Consider the following 18,682-nt stretch of genomic DNA (forward strand, 5'->3'; position numbering starts at 1 on the left):
TTGTTGTTGCTGTTGTTGTTGTTTTTGTAACGGTATAAACAATGAAAGGTGTTGGATTGGCCAGATGCAGGTCGATGTGTAAAAATAACTCAGCTGTTTGGTGGTGGCTGTGGTGGAGCTTCCACAGAGGCCAGCAGGTGGATGAGGGAAGGGGAGGCAGGAGCAGAGACCTGAGGCGGCCGCCGGTCCGAGTGTCAGGTGAACTGAACTTCAGGTAAGAAGTTATGACCTGCAGTCCATCTGGGTCAGATATAAACCAAGTTTAGTTTATTTTCGTTGTGCTGACTTTTTACAGTCAGTTACAATAACTCGTACTGCGTACTAGCTAGCATGATGGAGTTTCTATACAGTTGGGTGGTGCTATGATGTTACTGATGGTGTTATGATGTCGGTTTGGATATGTGGTGAGAGGGAAACATGAAGATGAAACCAGGAGATGTCCTTACTGGATCATCAGAGCTGAACAGGTGATGGAGAAACAGGTTTACCTTTTAGGTGACATGAATGAGTTGAAGTTATGAACTGTTTCTGAGAGACAAATAACACCAGGATCCTTTTCTAAGCAGCTGACAGCTGGTAACTGTGCAGGGGCGGGTCTAGCAAAGTGTTGCCAGGGGGGCAGGTAGAGCATTAACAATATCTCGCTTTTATTAAATTATTATCTGAATCTTACAACCAAAGTGGTCATATGATGTAAAATGTATAGAAATCATACATAAACCAACAAGACTGTACATCACTGTCACAGCAGCGTTCGTTTTCATTCAAAGGCTTTATGGCTTCTCCTGTAATACCTGCTGGGCCGGTCTCTAGTCAAAATGCCCGGGTCAATTGTTTGTCCCAGTCCAGCCCTCATACCGACCCAATACTGGTAATTTTTCTTATGCAGATGAGCCATTATTTCTGTATCACTATTTAATTCCAGAGGATATTTTGTTTTGCACTTGTTGACTTGTAAAACCTATATGACATATTTTATTTCATAATTCATTAACCGCACAGAGGTGTCGTTTAAATATGTTAAATATGTTTCTTTAAGCAAGTTCTTCATGACTGAGCTAAGTGTCCTTATTTTTGTAAATCAAAATATGGTCACCCTAGGATATATACAAGTTTACCCTTTTGAATAAGGTCATAGAAAACACTTCAATGCATTGCAAAGGTAAACTGTGTTGGACTCGGCCCTGGCGTAATGCGGACACACTTCTGTGTAATGAATTCTGCCTGCTTCCTGTTCACTTCCACAAAGTTTCATGCAGGTGTTAGTGTGATCATTGCAGCTGATAGCGCAGCTCCACGTTGAGTGTCTCTCCACTGGGTGGAAGCATCGCCTCACTGAACTGCAGGTCCACTTTCTTTGTGCGTCTATTCAACCACAGTTATGGTTAGAGATGGGCTAACTCATAAGTGTCTGACATGCCTTTGATGCGTTACACATGATGCATTCATCCAACGTTCATTTCATAACATCCGCAGATGCTGTTTGATTTCCAGGAAACGACTCTAACAGTAAAGTCACGAGTTATATCCACTTTATTAGGAATCACTCAGTGTCCAAAAACACCAGAAACAAACACAAGAACCCCCAAAGTAAAGACACACCGTGAGCACAGGGGGCCGGGGGACGAGCAGAAGACCGCGCTCGGTGGTCTCAGAGGTAAGGTGTGTGTGGGGGGGGGGGGTGCACCTGAGCGCGGAGGTGGGAGGGTTTAAATCTAAACTCTTTAAGAAACAGGAAGAGTGACGCAGGGCGGGCTGCATATAAATAGGGAGTCTGCGTGTGCGCGTTCACCTTTGGGTGTATCCCTCTAACAGCAGCAGGTACTGCCGCGTCTCCTCCGTGTCTCTCTCTGCTGGGAACACTTGAACCGTCCGGATGGATCCGCTCTCCCTGAAGTCGCTCCTGCTCCTGCTGCCGCTGCTCGGTGAGAGGATTAAGCTCCGAGCGCTCCGTGCGCTCCGCTGCTTCATGAGCTTTTCGTAGTTTTACTGTGTGCACATGTTCTCCCTGACTCTCGTTATTATTATTATTATTGTCTAATGTGCCTCTGTGGGCTGTTCTCTGCAGGATGCTGCGTGGGGCAGGACATTCTGCCCGAAGGTCCCGTGTCTGCACTTGTGGGGGGAAATGTCACCCTGAAAACTACGATTACAAGCCAGAACCTCGACGTCATAACCTGGGTTTTCAATAGCCTAAATGGTGTGGCTACATTTGTTGGTGGAAATTTGAGAGTGACTGCAGCTTACACGGGGAGAGTTTCGCTTAACCCCACCGACGGCTCCTTGACCCTGTCCGCCCTGAAGCCTGGGGACAGCGGGGACTATACCGTCACTGTGATAACATCTGATGCCACTCTAGTCGGAGAGACTAAACTTCAGGTGGTCGGTGAGTAGTAATGTGTGCCATACCTGTGCGGTTACCTGCAGAGGTGTGGCTTCAGACAAATGGAAGCTTGTGAGACTGCAGCAGTGCGGAGCTGATCACGGTGAGGAACAGACTGCTGTACGTGACCACCTCCTCCCTGTGTTTCATTAGTCGCTTCGAACCAACAACCCAGCAGTGCTGGCGCGATTATTAAATACAGAAAGTGTCTTCGTGTAGTTTGGGGCTTATAACGTACCCACGGGACAGCTGCCCGTAAAATGCCCACTTTTCTAAATTCAGTTTGGTTGGGATTTAGCTGCGAGCCACGCCTGCTTATCCCTGCAGTCTGGAGGAGGAAAAGTTTGCTTTGTCACAGGTGAACGCGACACTGCCGGTGCGCGAGCTCCTTTACAACTCTGTTCATTTCAAATAACCAGCAGTGTGTGAGGGCGTGGCTCGTGACGCTGCACCTTCCAGTCAGTGTGGCCGTGTGTACTCAGCTGCGTGATTTGAGTGTCAGGGTTACAGTTAGGTTATGGTTTAGGCCCAGGGTTAGGGTCAGGGGCTGGGGAGAGCATTAGGTCAGTTAGACGTCCCCACGAAGATGTGAAAACACGTGTGTGTGTGTGTGTGTGTGTGTGTGTGTGTGTGTGTGTGTGTGTGTGTGTGTGTGTGTGTGTGTGTGTGTGTGTGTGTGTGTGTGTGTCAGCTCTGATGCTCTGACCTCACATTCAAAAACAAGGTGTGTCCTTCAGCAGCTGCTGGAGACCCAAACCAGCATAAGGAGGAGAGTAAGGCTGACAGTCACCACAGCAGCGCTGCTCGTGTTGCTCTGCAGCTGCTCGATGATGAGGATGTGATAACAAGAAGGAGCAGAGTGTGTGGTGCACAGACAGTGTGGATGTGTGGTGGATGCTTGATGTTCTCCTCATGGCTGGAGCTCTGTTGTGAGTGGAGGTGGGTTACAAAGCAGCTTGCAGGTGCAGCAGCAGCTGTGGGCTGGCTTAGAGAGCTTGGCTTCATACTGATCTGTGCGCTAGATTGTAAAGTAGCAGCATCATTAGGTGATCTGAGCTGGCTGTAACTATGACAAACCTCCAACAGGAACATCCTGCCACTCAGCCTGCCAGCATGCCTACAGGCTCTTATTTTGGAGGTCACGTTAGAGAAGACTAACTTGATTGCTGTTACGGGGACATAAAAGCTGCATGTGTAGAATCACCAGTGAAATCAGAGAAACACAAACAGCTTCCTTCATGTTAGCTGTGCCCTCATGTCTCTCTGTCTCCTGTACCTCTGGTGACCAATAATACTCTAGTTATTATGGATCTATATCATGTGCTGGTTTTGTTGCCTGATAAAATCAGTAAAGCAGTTTCTGGAGTAATTACACAAATTCAAATATCCACACCCACTGACTCTCTTTGCACCAGAGTGGATCTTTAATGTTCCTGTGGATCAGTCAGCTTATCTGTTATCAGCCAAGCTATCCTAGAACAGTAATCTCAAAGTAGCGATGGTGTGAAGCTCCTGAAGGCCGACTGGTTTCCACTCCTTTGCGTTCCCACACACCCACTGTTGCTTAATCACCAGTGAACAGTAGCTCCAGGATTACTGCAAACGAGTCGAGCCGGTTGCTTCTGTTTCTCTTTCGTCTTCATCACGATTTCAGAGCACAATTGTATGAAGAGAAGCCGGCCTGCGCCGCTGGCTGCTCATTTGTAGTAGGATTTCACAAATAAAGATGCTGATTAATTTTAATCTGTGGAAATATTCGCCTTAACACACCCTGACACAGTCCCAAACTAGTGCAAGGCCTGAGCAGGCTCGACCCAATCAAACCTGTGTCCTTCACAACCAATTAGAAAAGGAAGTAATGTTTTATGTTTGTCCTCTGAGTCGGCCTCCCCTCTCTGAGAGCCAAAGGCAGCAGGCAGTGCTAGTAGACCTCGCTGAGATCCCCAACCTGCTCTAACTCGCACACAGAGGCTGCTTTAACTCTGCTCAGCTTTTATGGCGATGCTTACTTGGTTAGTCATCATCTACAAACGAGGAGGTGATGCAAACGTTGGCCTTAAACCAACAATCCAGCAGTGCTTAATCTGCTTCTGCACCGTCCATAAGGCCCTCATTCAAAGGAGAAACGATGTAGCTGGGTGTGTTTAGCTCATTTCTGCCAGACAAAAAGGTGTGGAGTATTCAGAGAAAGTGATGGTAGGACAAAATGTAAAATAACAATTCATTCTTGGAAGCTGCGAGGAGAAAAATCCTTAAAAAATCAGAAAGAACGTTTGTGCTCATGCTGTCCTCTGCTGCTGTGTTGGTTCCTCCCTGCAGAGCCCGTCTCCAACGTGGACATCAAGTCCAACGTCCCTGATGCCATTGAATACAACAGCACTGTGATTCTTACCTGCAGCGCTATAGGCTCCTCGCTCAGCTTCAAATGGATCAACGGCAGCGTGCCCATCGTGGTCGACGGCACGCGCATCACAGAGATAAAGGTCAGTTCAACCCTGATTGTTTCTGCGTTGTTTGATGTGAATCTTTGGGTCGGTGTTTCACTTCTACCTGAGTCATCCTCATTGTTTGTCTTCTGTCCTCGGGTTTGTATCGCAGACGAACTCGTCCAGCGTGCTGACCATCAAAAATGTTCTGAGGACGGACCTGGTGGGTCCGATCTACTGCACAGCATCTAACTCGCTGACAACGAAATCTACCACCACCCCTTTCAACCTCACCGTCTACTGTAAGTACTGCAGCCGGACTGCATGACACCGTTCAGAGCACAATACCAGAGGCTTTTAGTCTGGGTGTTACTCGGCAGACATGCAGCAAACGCAACAGGAAGTGTAGCAGAGAATCCGCCGAGTTTCTGCAGATGTGGAAGCACGGCTGAGGTTGCATCCTCGCAGCAGACGGTTTCAGCTGCTCAGCCCCGTCAGGTCTGTGCTCAGCTCTTAGAAAGCTGGAAGCTGGCCGTGGAAGTCAGCGAGCGTTGGACGTGTAAGGAGGTGTTTTTGTCCCCAGAGGGGGAAACTGGAACTGTAATACACACCTGCTGTTCCACAAAAACTGCAGTTTTCTTGGAAAGACGTCCTCGGCTGCTGACGTGTCGTGACATGAAAGCCGTGGGCTTATTTTCCCGCTCATCTCGTGACCTCCCGTCTATCACCGACCTCGCATCAAAACACAGATTAACACAAATTCTAGTTTGGCAGATTGCCACAAAAGTCCCGACTGCAGTTTTCTGAAAGATGAGCCGTCGTCATTTAACGACTGCGCGCTCATCACCGCCCTGGAGCAGATATCTAATGGCAGACTGCGTTGTGATTACAAACAGGAATTGGTTGCAAAACTGGCTTTACATTATAAAAGATATAATGCAGCAGCAGCAACATCAGTGGACCCACACAGCAGCAGCTCCCAGAGGTGGGACCAAGTCATTGTTTTGCAAGTCTCAAGTAAGTCTCAAGTCTTTATCCTCAAGTCTCAAGTCAAGTCTTAAGTAATGTCAGGCAAGTCAGAGTCGAGTCTCAAGTCACTGGTGTAAAAGTCCAAGTAAAGTCACAAGTCTGAAATTTTGAATTTCAAGTCCTTTCGAGTCTTTAAAAAAAAAACGAAAAAAATAATGTTGCAGTTATGCTAAATGTAAATATTAGACCATGTAATTTTTTAATCTGTGTTTTTCTCAACACATGACAAAATAGTGAACTTAGAAAATATACACAAATTGTGAAATTGCACCTCTTTAAAATGCAGCTCAATTAAACCTAGCTCCAAGAATAATTTTCACCGACAGTTCTGAGATAAGCTGCATGTTATTCTTGGATGCGGTTGTAGGACCGGCTTTAAAATCGCATGACAAAAATATCATACACATTAAAAAAAACTGTATCACCAACGTAGCCTGGACAACATTTGCTAGTTAGATGAAGTCAGCTATCTCATCTTAGCATATTTATATGCATATTTATAATCATACGGTTCTTGGAGTGAGTGCATACACTCATGAAGTTTAGTAACTTCAGGTCACTGCAACAAGCCCAGGTACAGTTTACCGACGGATGGGTGCAGGACCTTGAAATGCACCGTGTAGAACGAAAGACCATCGTACGTATCATAAGTTTACCAGTCTCACAAATCGTCGTCATAAATACACATTCCTTAACCGTTTATTAATAGGACCTTTGAGCTCAACGGTAATTAATTAGTAGTGGAAATAATTTCTGGTAGCATCACAGAAATGTAGCAGTGACAATAATACTGTATGCTGTAATCGTACTGGGCAATTAGTGATACAAAAAACCTGTTTTATCCTGTGAATAAAAGTATATGTTTTTGTCAATGTACCATAATAACAGAAGCGAAACGCAATATTGTGTCAGGACAATTCACTATTTATGCACAATAAATAAAGGAGCATAGCGCGACAATTTCTGTTCAGCGCCAGACTTGCTTGTAACCTATATCACCAATTATGTTAAGAAAATGACGTATTAACTACTAAAAAACACTGACCTTCGTGTAAATGCTTGGAGCAGACTAACCTGTGAGCTGGAGTGTTCTGGGACGTTATATTTGGTCTTTGAATGGCTGCAATCCAGGCCATCCGTCGTCTTTGTTACTTCGGAAACATGGCTCGAACAATTTCTCTTCAACGACGTAATCCGATAACAACCGATCTCTTTACCCGTCGGCTTCCCGTGGCTGTCATGCGACCGGCTATTGCAGTTAATAATACAACAGCTTCTTGACATTTTTGTGTTTCTTTTTATCGCTGTGTGACTGATTTTAATTGAAAGCCTGCGTGCGCTAGTACCGCTTGCCACGAGTTCCCAGAATCCTTTGCGGTTCTACCCGTGAATGACGTCACATTTTCAATCTCTATATAATATGCATGTTAAATTTTATATTTGGGGTAAAATATCAAGTCTTTTCAAGTAAACCGGTTCAAGTCCAATTCAAGTCCCAAGTCATTGGTGTAAAAGTCCAAGTCAAGTCACAAGTCTTAGAACATTTTTTCAAGTCAAGTCTAAAGTCATAAAATTAATGACTCGAGTCTGACTCGAGTCCAAGTCATGTGACTCGAGTCCACACCTCTGGCAGCTCCTCCCTTTAGCACAAGTGAAAACACATAAAGGAGCGTTTAATGGATAAGAAGCAGGTTCCATTCCTATTTTCCTCTTTCAAAGTAATCAAAAGCACTTTGGGAACCTTCACATGCAACATGTTTACTAGCGGTGTCCCACTGATTAGTGCCCCACTGTAACAGTGACATGTGGAACCTTAGTATTACACAAATTCCATTTAAATAATAACAAATCAAATATATGCAGTGCTGTTTATCTCAGCTACACGTGCAAATGCTCGCTGCCCTCACATTTGTGTTTCCCAAAGAGCGAGCTCAGCTGTGAGGGGGACCTGCTGTTTCAGGGCTCTCTGATGCATACTCTTAATGCTGGCATGTTTCGTGACACCTGCATATTTAGCATTCCTGTACAGGTATTTCCTGTTAGCTGTGGCAGTTGGACAGTTAGCCCGGTCTTTACTCTTACATTGTTTGTAACGTTGCACCTGAATGAGCGAATGAGCTCCACACCTGCCGCACAACAAAGGTCAAACATGAGTCAGGCCCGGTCGGTCCTTCACACCCCGGCATTTAAAGTCCTCAGTAAGCACAGAGGTGTCACTGCTGGGTGAGACGTGACCATTGCTACTCACACACGCAGGCATGTGTGTGTTTGTGTGTTTGCACGGCGCGCCCTCTCAGTCTGTGCTAACCACACTGTGTACACACTTCCACTCCTGCATGACTAACCTGAGAGGCAGCGAAAAGCCACAGCGACTGCTGCTGAACTCTGTTATTCATTAATATGAAGCTGACGGCTTCATCGGGTCTGGAAGGAACTCCCAGTTAGCCATGGGGGCGAAATCTGTTTCTCTACAAGCCTGGAAAAGCTGTTCTTGTAGAGCTGGAGTCACAACGAGCAAATATATGCTGGACTGTGTTCACTGTGGTGTTTTAAAGGAGAACAATCAACCATATGGAGTTTGTTCTAAAGCAGTAGTTTGTCTCAGGCCTGGACGACTGTGCTTGATTTGTTAGCTCGTTATTCCTGCAGGTCTACAAAGCGATGAAGATGAGGTGAGATGAGTTTTACTGGTGGGGAAAAGATAACTTCATTCATAATCTCTGAGCACTAATTATCAAACAATAAGGGAAAGTAAGTAAAAGGGAATTATTGCAGTCATTCTGTATTAATGTCACATGAAAGGATGTAGTCACTGACTCCACCCATCACGTTTCTGCTGCTGCCATCTTGGCGATTAGAGCTGCTGGTTTGTCAGTCGGTTTAATGATGAAGTACAAACTGTTTACAGTCATGTTGCACTCCCCCTCTCCACAGACGGACCTGATGATGTCACCATCACGCCTGCAAATCCACCCAAGTTCATCCAGGCTGGTTCCACGTTCAACCTGACCTGCTCGGCCAGCTCCCTGCCGCCCGCCTCCTTCACGTGGTACTATAACGGGATGAGGATCGAGACTTCCAGCTCCGTCCTCACTCTGGATATGATCAAAGGGTACACGGAGGCGGCTAACTACACCTGTCGGGCTGAAAATCCCAAGAGCAAACGCAGCGTCCCTTCCCCGGCTGTTTCCTTCACCATTATGGGTGAGTGACGTGGCTGAGTGGGGTCATTGTACACAGCAAAATCTCCAGTGTTAAATTAACACTTTTGACAGTGTTACATGTTTAAAAGTAACCTAGTCAGTTTTGAAGATCAAGAATGGCTGACACTGAGCAGTGCTGATTTTCTTACACTGGAAAATAATATATATATATATTTATTTATTTTGAGTATCCAGGAACATAAAAGCCAGTCAGGCAGACTGAAGGACTCCTGCTCTTTTCTCTGTCCGAGGCTTTTAAAGGATGAGTCATAATAAGTGCTCGTGACCTTCGTCACAGTTTTCACCTGTGAGGTGTTGAAACGTTGTGCTAACAGAAAATGTGAGTCGTCTGTCATTACAGCCCAGGACTCGTTTTCTTCATGTTTTTCAAAGATGTTGTTTTCAAGCTGGCTGTGCTGTGGGGCTGGCAGACCTGTGAGAAACCTGCTGGGTTTCATGTTTGTGCCCTGAGGAGTTTCTCTTTGTTGATGACGGAGGGTTCTCGCGGGCTGAAACGATAAACTGTAGCCTAAAGCGTAAAAATCACAAACGTTATAGCAGCTGCTAGGCCACGCTTGTGTTAGTCTTAGTGAATTAAAAATGGACATCATTGATTATAAGCCTTCAAATCATAGACAAGCCCCCAAATGATCATAAAATGACTCAAGATTACTGAGACGATGAAACTAACATAACAGAAACACCTGAGAGGGCTGATGGCAGGCCGATGAAAAAGAGGCGGAGCCTGTTAGTGCTCTTATCAGTGGAAAGCAAACGGTAAAGAGAGCCTGAACTACAAGAGAGAGAATGAAAGGTTAGCCCCGTTCTTCTCCCTCAGTTGGATGTTTCTTCTTCCCTTACTTTGGGATCATGTCAGTTTGAGTACACGGAGTTCAAAGTTTTAGAATTCCTACAATTATGCTCATTTTTAATAGCTTTAAATGTCCGAGTTAAGGATTCAAGCATCAGGTTTCTTAGTTTGTCGAAGCCTCCAACCTCCACAGAGGTCACGATGCTCACAAAACAGACTTTAATTGGCTGCCGCAGCCGTCGTGTACCGCCCAATCACAGGACAACCTACCTGGAGGTGTGGAGTGAGAACGTGTTTGTTTAGCAGGCGACGTGGCTCTAATCAGAAACCCTGTGCAGTTGCATTGTGGGACGTGTTGGATCCAGCTTGCCGCTCACTGGTTCATGAGGTTTTGGCATTCGGCCATCGGCGTCTTTTGTTTTTGAAATCAGACGTTACTAAGACACGGAGGCAAAGGCATGCTCACGCTGTTGCAGCATGTCAGTCAAAGGCCTGCCACGCCCTGACTCTATTGTCTGTTTCTGCTGAACGAGACCGTAAGTTAGAAAACGAACATCATGTTGTTACCGGTAAGACTTCAAACTCGCTCCTAAGACAGAAGCATCTCAGGAATTTGCTCTGCCGAGGTTGTAAATCAGGCGCAGAGTGGGGTCATTTTCTCAGACATGCTCACACCTGGACTATCCTGACTGTATTTACAGTCCTTACTGCACTTTGGATCACTTCTTTATGTATCTTTAATAATTGATGTAATATGTGCCAGAAAATAGAATGATCACAGTAAAATCAGAATAATAAACACAGGAAGACCGTTATCATCCTTGTGTCTCCCTTTAATTTTCCTAGAGGGAATCTCGAGTGTTGAAATCATCGGTCCGACTGGTGTCCTCATCGCCAGCAACAGCACGGCAAACCTCAGCTGCCAGGCGACGGGGGGCACTGTGGGGAAGGTAGACTGGCTGAAAGATGGTAAACCTCTTGGGCCTTCCAGCCCTCGTGTGGTTTTTGCCACTGATGAAAGTTCTGTACTGATCAGCCCGCTGCAGAAGGACGACAACGGAAGGTTCACCTGTCGGGTCAGCAACGCCGTCAGCAGCAAAGAAGCCCACTACAACATGCAGGTCGTCTGTAAGTGTTTGCTTTGCTGAGATACTCGAACATGTGTGTGGGGCTGTATGCATTCATGTGTCTGTGTTTGACACAGTGTTAGTCAGACAGTAGAGGTCCTGCACACGCCTCACTCACTGTCCCATCCACGGCAGGTATAAATATGAGACAGTAAGCTCAGCTCCAGCAACAAAGACGTGCCATTTTTAAATTCACTGTCGTTATTTCCAAAGAATATCGTGATGTAATACCTTGGACTGTGTTCTTTCACTATCCGGTGCTTAATTTAAGAGTCTTCTGTCAGTAACCTTCCAGTGTCTGTGTATCGAGAGCATATGTTTCTAATCAGGTAGTACCACCTTTAATTACACCTGCAAAAGGCTTTTTACATGAGCCAACTGAAAAATGTCCCTGAATCAGAAGTGAGGTTTGCTCATAACCAATGTTCCCTCTAAGCTGCGCGCGTGCGCAATTGCACACTGCTGGCACGGCCTCCGCACAGAAAATCTGCACTGCGCACAAAAAAACTAACCTGAAGTGAAAAATAACATTAAAACTTCAACAATCCTGTTCTGCAGTGTGAGTCAGTGACTGGCTGCTCCCGTATGGGATCAGAACGATGCCACCTTATCCCACAGTCCAGCCAACGATGCGATTCACATTCGTATATACGCAGCTAATCAGCGTGGCTGACAGGCTGTGACAGCGTCCTTATGTGCCGGTGTTTTAGCAAAGCGGCTGATGTGGAGTGAAGCCACGTTAATGACAACGTGGACAACCATTGGAGATGTGAGCAGGACAGACGGAACAACTGATGGACAAAGTGTGGACTTTATACCAGTTTTTAAATTGTGTTGATCGGCCACGTAAAACCAGAGTTATGATAAAATATCTGCAATGTTTGCTTTTCTTCCTGAATACTGTCGTTGTTTATATTTACTGCAGAAGAAACGGTAAAAACGGCGTTTTATAAGGAAAACGCTCGAAAGCCTGTGAACAAAGACAACACCAACCCCCCACCCTTTCCTATTCGTCCAAAAAAGTACCATGTCGACCAATCAAAACATGGCATCTAGTTGTTAAGAAATGGGGGAAGTTTTAGGAGTGACGGCGTGTTTGAGACGTTTAGCGCAAATCTTGTGTAGTCAGTGTGTAGTCAGTGTGTAGTCAGTGTGTAGTCAGTGTGTAGTCAGTGTGTAGTCAGTGTGTAGTTAGTGTGTAGTCAGTGTGTAGTTAGTGTGTAGTCAGTAGTTTTGTTGTGTGTGTCAGAACAATGAGGCGCCTGCTGAGTGTTACAGCAGTGATACGTCTGCTGCTGTCAGGCCTGCAGGTATCAGGCTGTTGTTCTCCTTCATCTCATAGTGGACAGAAATTATTTTTTGGAGTGGCACAAATAATTTGTGTGGCATCAGATTTGATGCAGAACAGCTGATTGTTCTGTAAATAGTTTGAAATGTTTATTTAAAAACACCGTGGCTGCATTTTTAGGTAAACAGCTGCAAAAACTCAGTAACTTTTCTGAAGAAGTAACTATATAATTAATTGCCCAGCATTGGTCATTATTTACTGTATTTGCAGACAGAGTTACAGACTCTCTCCCAGACCACAGACTCATCATACAGTCAGAGCTTTATGAAAAATAAAGAAAGTTGTGTTTTCAAAATTGGAGTTGAAGTTATTTTTCCTTCCAGTAGTGTTAACATGCTGCAGGTCATGAACAAGACTTTTTTACATTTTCATTGTCAGTGGGCTGAAGCAGTTAATTAAAAGTCGTCTAACAGAAATGTAAATGCTGTGATTTGATTATTTTAATAAACATGTAACTTGGATGGATTCGATGCTGGCGTGACCACAGTGCTCACGTCTGCTGTTGCTCACAGCGGTACTGCTCAGGGAGTTTGTGTGTTCGCTCAGACATGAAACATTAGAGGGAACATTGGTCATAACTGAAGTTTACGGCATTTGGATCGTTTTTAACCTCAGGTTCTCTTTTTTTGTGTCGCCTCCTTTCTGATCCTGTTACACTACACAGCTACTGAGGTCACACATCCTGGTTTTAAGTAGAAACATCAGAGTCCACACAACAGTTTCCTTTTTCACTACCAGGGCGTAATATTTCATGGATGGATGGTTACACTCTGTCAGCTGATGGTCATCAGTAAAGAGTCAGAGTAACGACCGACGTGCTAATAATTAAGTTCGCTGTAAAGACAAGTTCGTGATTATGAATCATGGAGAAAAATAACTTATCTTGGGTTTTACTTCTGTCATATCCAGGCTCTTATTTTGACACATTTTTCACCTAAATCCAAACGATAAACCGGCTGTGTTGTCATGTTGTGTCCAGATGGTCCTGAACAACCGACTATAACGGCTAGGAAAGCCGTGGAAGTCAATCAGCAAGTGGAGCTCACCTGCTCCGCTGCATCTGTTCCTCCTGCCAACTACATCTGGAAGTTAAACGGCACCGCAACTACAACCACAGCGGCGGTGTTCATTATTGCAAGTGCAACATACAAAGACGCTGGAACGTACACATGTGAGGCACACAACATCATCACCAGCAAGACCACCTCCACCAGCCACAACCTGTCTGTCCAAGGTGAGCGCCGTCATGCAGCCCAGACTGATCATTCAATGAATATACAGACTTCACTGCCTCAGCGCTGCACAGCCTGCAGGGACAGCCTGAAGTTTTGCGCTCCTCTTAAATTCTTACAGGCGTGAACGTTTATGTTTGTATATTTGTCTTTTCAACCAATGAGGAAGCACCAGGTCAGAGTTTACTGCCGGCACGTGACGTCCACGTCTGTTTGAAGCTCTGACATCATCTCAGAGCTTCAAAGAAACCCAACCAGTTCATGTCGTTTGCATATGGCATGACCCCACGTTTAGGTTTTAATGCTGGCAAAGTATGGCAAGTGCAACTCTTCAGGTCATTACAGACGCCTAAAAGCGTCGACCAAGTTCTTCTACGTAAGGCCAGCTGTATTTTAATCATCACTAATTATTGTTGTTAGATATAATTCAGGATTTACGTGTTCGAGCTTAATATGCTCAAACAAAATAAACAGGTTTTCCTTCATTTTCTAAAAGACGTGATCATTAAGGTACATAATGTGTGACTCACATTTTCAGGTTGTGAGAAAACAAAACTGCACCCTGAGCAAAGCTTGTAGGCAAAGTTGGGAACTACAGATGCACAATAAGCTAATGTTAGGCGATGTTAAGCTAATGCTAGCTTCAGCTGAGGGTGACACAGTCCGGCTTCGACTGGTCGAGGAGTTTTGTGCAGAAAAGGCTTCTTCCTGTCTTTGCCTTTCACAATAAGGGTCATATATATATATATATGTGTATATGTGTGTGTATGTATGTATATATATGCTCTACGTCAAAGCGGTGTACAGCAGATTAAAAAATATTCCTAGTTGCATATTTTCTTAGCATATAAACGTCATAATCCACAAACAAAATACCAAAATAACATCGCGTCCCGTTACTATGAAGAAGAACTGAATCAGCTCCATTGTTTATTTGTGAGTAATCTAACGGAGTGACACGGACAGGCCAGTGTGACTAACGAGGTGACGCCACCCTGAACCAACCGAACATTATCAGACTGTTTTTAAACTCGTCCTGTTTTCTTCTTCTCTAGTCTCACTTTCAGTCTTGCCAGCTAGCAGCGGGGAGGTGTAGCGGTGCGCCGCTTGTTTACTGTTATGTTGGAATGAGGTCTGCGTTTCCGCCTTTATCTTCTGTCCCGTACATTAATCAGAGTTAGAGATCACAGTCACACTGAGTCATGCATACTTAAACACACAGTCACAGAGAATGTCCATACTAAACTACCAATGACTGTCTTTACAGGGGAGGGAACGCTGGACGGTCTCTCAGATGGAGCCATTGCTGGAATCGTCATCGCTGTCATCATTGCTGTGGCCCTCGTTGTCGTAGGCGTCTGGCATTACTGCCGACAGAAAGTCCCGTAAGTACTCCTGCTTCCTGATATCTAAAAGGGGCATGCGGGGGGGGGCACGTCGGTCAGCCAATGGGATGAGGCGTAGGAGCGGCTGAGTCGGAGAGGCACCTTGCTTCGAGGCTGAACCAACCAAACCAACAAAACAGGTCTCACTGTGGCTGAAAATGATAGTAACGTTGGCCTCAAACTGTTTGAACCAGACTGTTTACTCGAGGGTAGTTTCCTGATTTTAACTGGCTGACGAGATATGACTGAGATACTGTTGTTCCTCAACAAACTGGGAAAAACACTTTGTGTGGAGCTGGAAACAGAAATAAATATCTGTGAGATTCACCACCTGTGGACCCAAAGCAGCTGACAGCTTAAAGCAGTGAAAGAGTGTTTGTGTCGTTCATGGTGACAGTAGCTCATGAGATGTTCTGTTTGCACGGCTGTTGTTTCTTTAGAGCCACAGCAGCGCTCTAATGTGTTGTAACGTGGAGAAGCTGGGTGATCACACCGAGTCAGTCTCCAGAGACTCCAGATTCAGAGTCAGCTGCTTATTTTGATTTTTCCCATCAGAGTGCTTCAGATGTCCAAACAGCGTGAGGAACGTTACTCCCCCGCTCTGTGCTTTTCTCCGCTGTCTCCCACTCCATGACCTCCCAGGAAACTTCATTCCTCTCATGCCTCGGCGTATTGAAACATGTTCCCAGATGTACCCTACTCAGATATTAAAGAGCCGCCGCGCCCTTCGGCACCATTTCAAAAGTAACTGTCACCTTTGCACAAGCCGGCCGCAGCCGCTGTTTCTTAGACGACAGATGGGGGGCAGCACCTCCACCGGTAAGATGGAGGTAAAGACTAGAAAGAACATTAGAGTTCTGCAGCACGGTCGTATCTTTAGGAACACTTTATGACAGACTATCATCGGGGAAACGCTTCCCTGTTGCAAACAATCAGGTCTGCAGACACAAATATGTTAAACGGTGCTACAGTTGAAGTCACGGCACGCTCTTCCAAAGCAGAGCGAGTGATGCAATCGCATCGCATTTTGACACACAGCAGGAAGCTGCGCTGCTGAAACAAAGAACAGTCTGATGAGTCACAGACGCAGCCTCCAGCATGCACACACTCACATTACTCACTGCAGCCAAACCAAGCAACGCAACACAGGAAGTTACCTTTGGAAATGTGTGTGTGTGTGTGTGGGGGGGGGGGGGGGGGTACCTGAAGTTCCAAGGAAGTGAATGAATGAACAGGTATGAAGTGTGTCTGCAGGAATCTCACAAACACGAAAGCAGCAGAATTACCTGGTGGGGGACGTTGTTCTCGTCCACCTGCAGGCGGCTGGAAGCCCGTTTGTCTCTGCGGACGCGAGCACAGTCTTCTTAACAGACCGCTGTCATGTGACGGGACCTCTTGATGTCTCGGGTAAAGGACTGACCCCTCCGATGTGGTGACAGGAGGCCTTTGTTCTGTTATGACTTCCTGTGACGGTGGAGATGTGGATGGATGATTGTCATCCTGGAGCTGGTCACCTTTGTTAGCTCTGCCCTGGTGAAAGAGGCGGAGACGTAAATGAAATGTTAAATATTTAAAGAGGTGATTTCCTGGAAAGGAAAAGCAGTTTTCACGGTGTTTCGTTCTTTAGGAATAAATGTAACAGCAACAAGGTTTTCTCTGAAAGGAATCTGTATTATTATTTCCTCCTACTGATTGGTCAGTGGGAGTCTGTAGCAGGATCTGGGCATGCTCTGATGAGCTTTCTCTTCCATGCTGTGTGACACCCCGATGGACATGTTGACCTGGTTAAAGAGGGTTCATGGTAGAGCGTCTCTATAGGCTCCGGGGCCACCGAGCCGGGCAGGTGGGAGCCCGGAGCTGTAGGTGGGACTGTAGCGGTCGGTCAGTGGAAAACAAGAAAGACAGGAAGTAACCGTACGTTCAGACAAACACAGCTATCACACACAGGCATCTTAAACACACACACCCAGAGCGAGCGAGAGATGGAGCGAGGCAGTGACAGCAGATAAAGACTGGCGATGACAGACGAGTGTGCAAACTCACAAACATGCTGTTTGTGCGCTGCACAGTGTGAGTTTGTTGTACACGTAGTCTCACAGTAATGTTACACTAAGGTACGAGAGTGAAACACAGGTCCTCGAAACATCTCAGTTTTTCCTGCTCCAGGCTCTGGATGATGTCATGGAGAGCTGATATGCCAAATATGGTAATCTCATGAAAACAGCTCTGACTGTGAGCTCAGAAGCCCCGCCCCCACCCCACCTGCAGAACAAGATTGGTCTGAGCTGTGAATCCAGGAATAAACACGAGGAAATGAGCAGAACAGGTCGAGCATCAGTGATGTGTGCTTTTATTTGTCAGTTCTTGTCACAGTCTGGGGACTACATTACCCACAGTGCAACTTCTAGCACAGACTTTGCACAAAGATGGACATGTTTGCTGTGAAGTAAAACCATTTTTTGGGAAAGTCCAGTTTTGTAGTCTCAGTTTACAGATTTAGGGTCAAGAGATGGAGCTGAGGGTGGAGCTGAGGGTGGAGCTGAGGCTAGCCCTGGGTGCAGCTCTGTCAGCCATGACTCAAAGCATGCACGATCAGGACTGGACGACGCAGAGGCTGAAGTCCTGCAGGTGCAGCGCTGACGTTCAGGGTGGCGAGAACACGAGGAACAGCTCAGCGTTCACTTCTGCTTCCAGGTCAGGTTAGAGTGGCACCACCCACACACACCACCCGTCATCCTGCCACTCTGCGGAGGGAGGCCGGTGGTGTTTTGGATGAAAACGTCCCACACTGAGGACAAATGTCAAACGACAGACCTCGTTGTGTCGGAGACCAGAAACCCGTCCATCTCTGCCCAGGGTGGCCTTGAGGTGCAGTCGCTGCAACGCTGAGGAAACGTCGTGTTTCACATGAAACCCGGAGTTCCCCGTGTGAGAGCAGGCGTGGATAGACCTGACAGTGGGGAACACCGGGAGTGCTCTGACCGGTCGGGCCTGCAGGCTCAGGCAGTGAGCCGATGCTCCCGCAGAGCCTGACTGACTCCAAATCCAGCCTGTAATTAAGCATTTCTCTGTGGTTATTTTGCAGCGCCATGAATCGTCTCTCCAGATAAAAGCGCGACTTTCCCATAATTACAGGCGGCAGCTGAGATGCAGTTTGGTGACAAACCGGACGGCTTTAAAAGAAGGTTCAAATCAAACATTTAGACATCCTTTCATTGGCTGAGGAGTTGACGGCCACTCCAATCGGGGGCTTGATACAAAGCGAGTGATGGCTGCAGCGCGGTGGGAGGTAGCAGCTTTCAAACGCAGTGGTTTTAAAATTCCTCACCTCTGAATGAATCCCGGGAGCTGCTCGTGCCCAGCGGGGCGGGGCCTGTGCCGGGGGAATGGCAGGAATGTCGCTGTCATGTCTGCACACGTCTTCTGTGTGTTTGTGTCGCCGCTCGTCTCTCCCATCACCCTGCAGTTCAAAGGTTTCTGCACGCTGCCCACCTCCTTCCTGTTTCCCTGAGGTCGTCCATCAGCGCTGAGCTGCGTGTGTGCGGCTTGTTCTCCCAAGCGAGCGGTGCTGAGAGGCTGAAAGAGGAAGGAGGAACTCGTCTGTAGATCCCAGAGAGACGGAGCCTCGTCTCGTTCCTGCTGCAGGTGTTACTCACAGCTGAACACAGAAATCATCTTCTGTGTGAGCAACGCTGAACCTTTAAACAGGATTTCATTACATGTATGTTATTTAATAAT

At 46.3% G+C, this 18,682-nt stretch overlaps 1 protein-coding gene across 1 annotated transcript in view; it reads left to right on the forward strand.

Annotated features, from left to right (window-relative positions):
• The first annotated feature begins 1,778 nt into the window (after positions 1-1,778).
• LOC147303112 (cell adhesion molecule CEACAM5-like) overlaps positions 1,779-18,682 on the forward strand; it is a 19,785-nt gene continuing 2,881 nt past the window's right edge. The window contains exons 1-8 of the mRNA XM_086279776.1: positions 1,779-1,925; positions 2,069-2,386; positions 4,703-4,866; positions 4,982-5,111; positions 8,773-9,042; positions 10,699-10,980; positions 13,307-13,561; positions 14,827-14,944. Coding sequence (XP_086135902.1) covers positions 1,877-1,925; positions 2,069-2,386; positions 4,703-4,866; positions 4,982-5,111; positions 8,773-9,042; positions 10,699-10,980; positions 13,307-13,561; positions 14,827-14,944 — 1,586 coding nt within the window. The 5' untranslated portion in view covers positions 1,779-1,876. The remainder of the gene's footprint in view (positions 1,926-2,068; positions 2,387-4,702; positions 4,867-4,981; positions 5,112-8,772; positions 9,043-10,698; positions 10,981-13,306; positions 13,562-14,826; positions 14,945-18,682) is intronic.

The sequence above is a fragment of the Aulonocara sp. 'chitande type north' Nkhata Bay genome, linkage group LG22 (genome assembly GCF_057382095.1).
Source record: "Aulonocara sp. 'chitande type north' Nkhata Bay isolate Kocher_YH1m ecotype deep benthic linkage group LG22, A_spYH_male_GT1.1, whole genome shotgun sequence".
Classification (NCBI taxonomy): domain Eukaryota; kingdom Metazoa; phylum Chordata; class Actinopteri; order Cichliformes; family Cichlidae; genus Aulonocara; species Aulonocara sp. 'chitande type north' Nkhata Bay.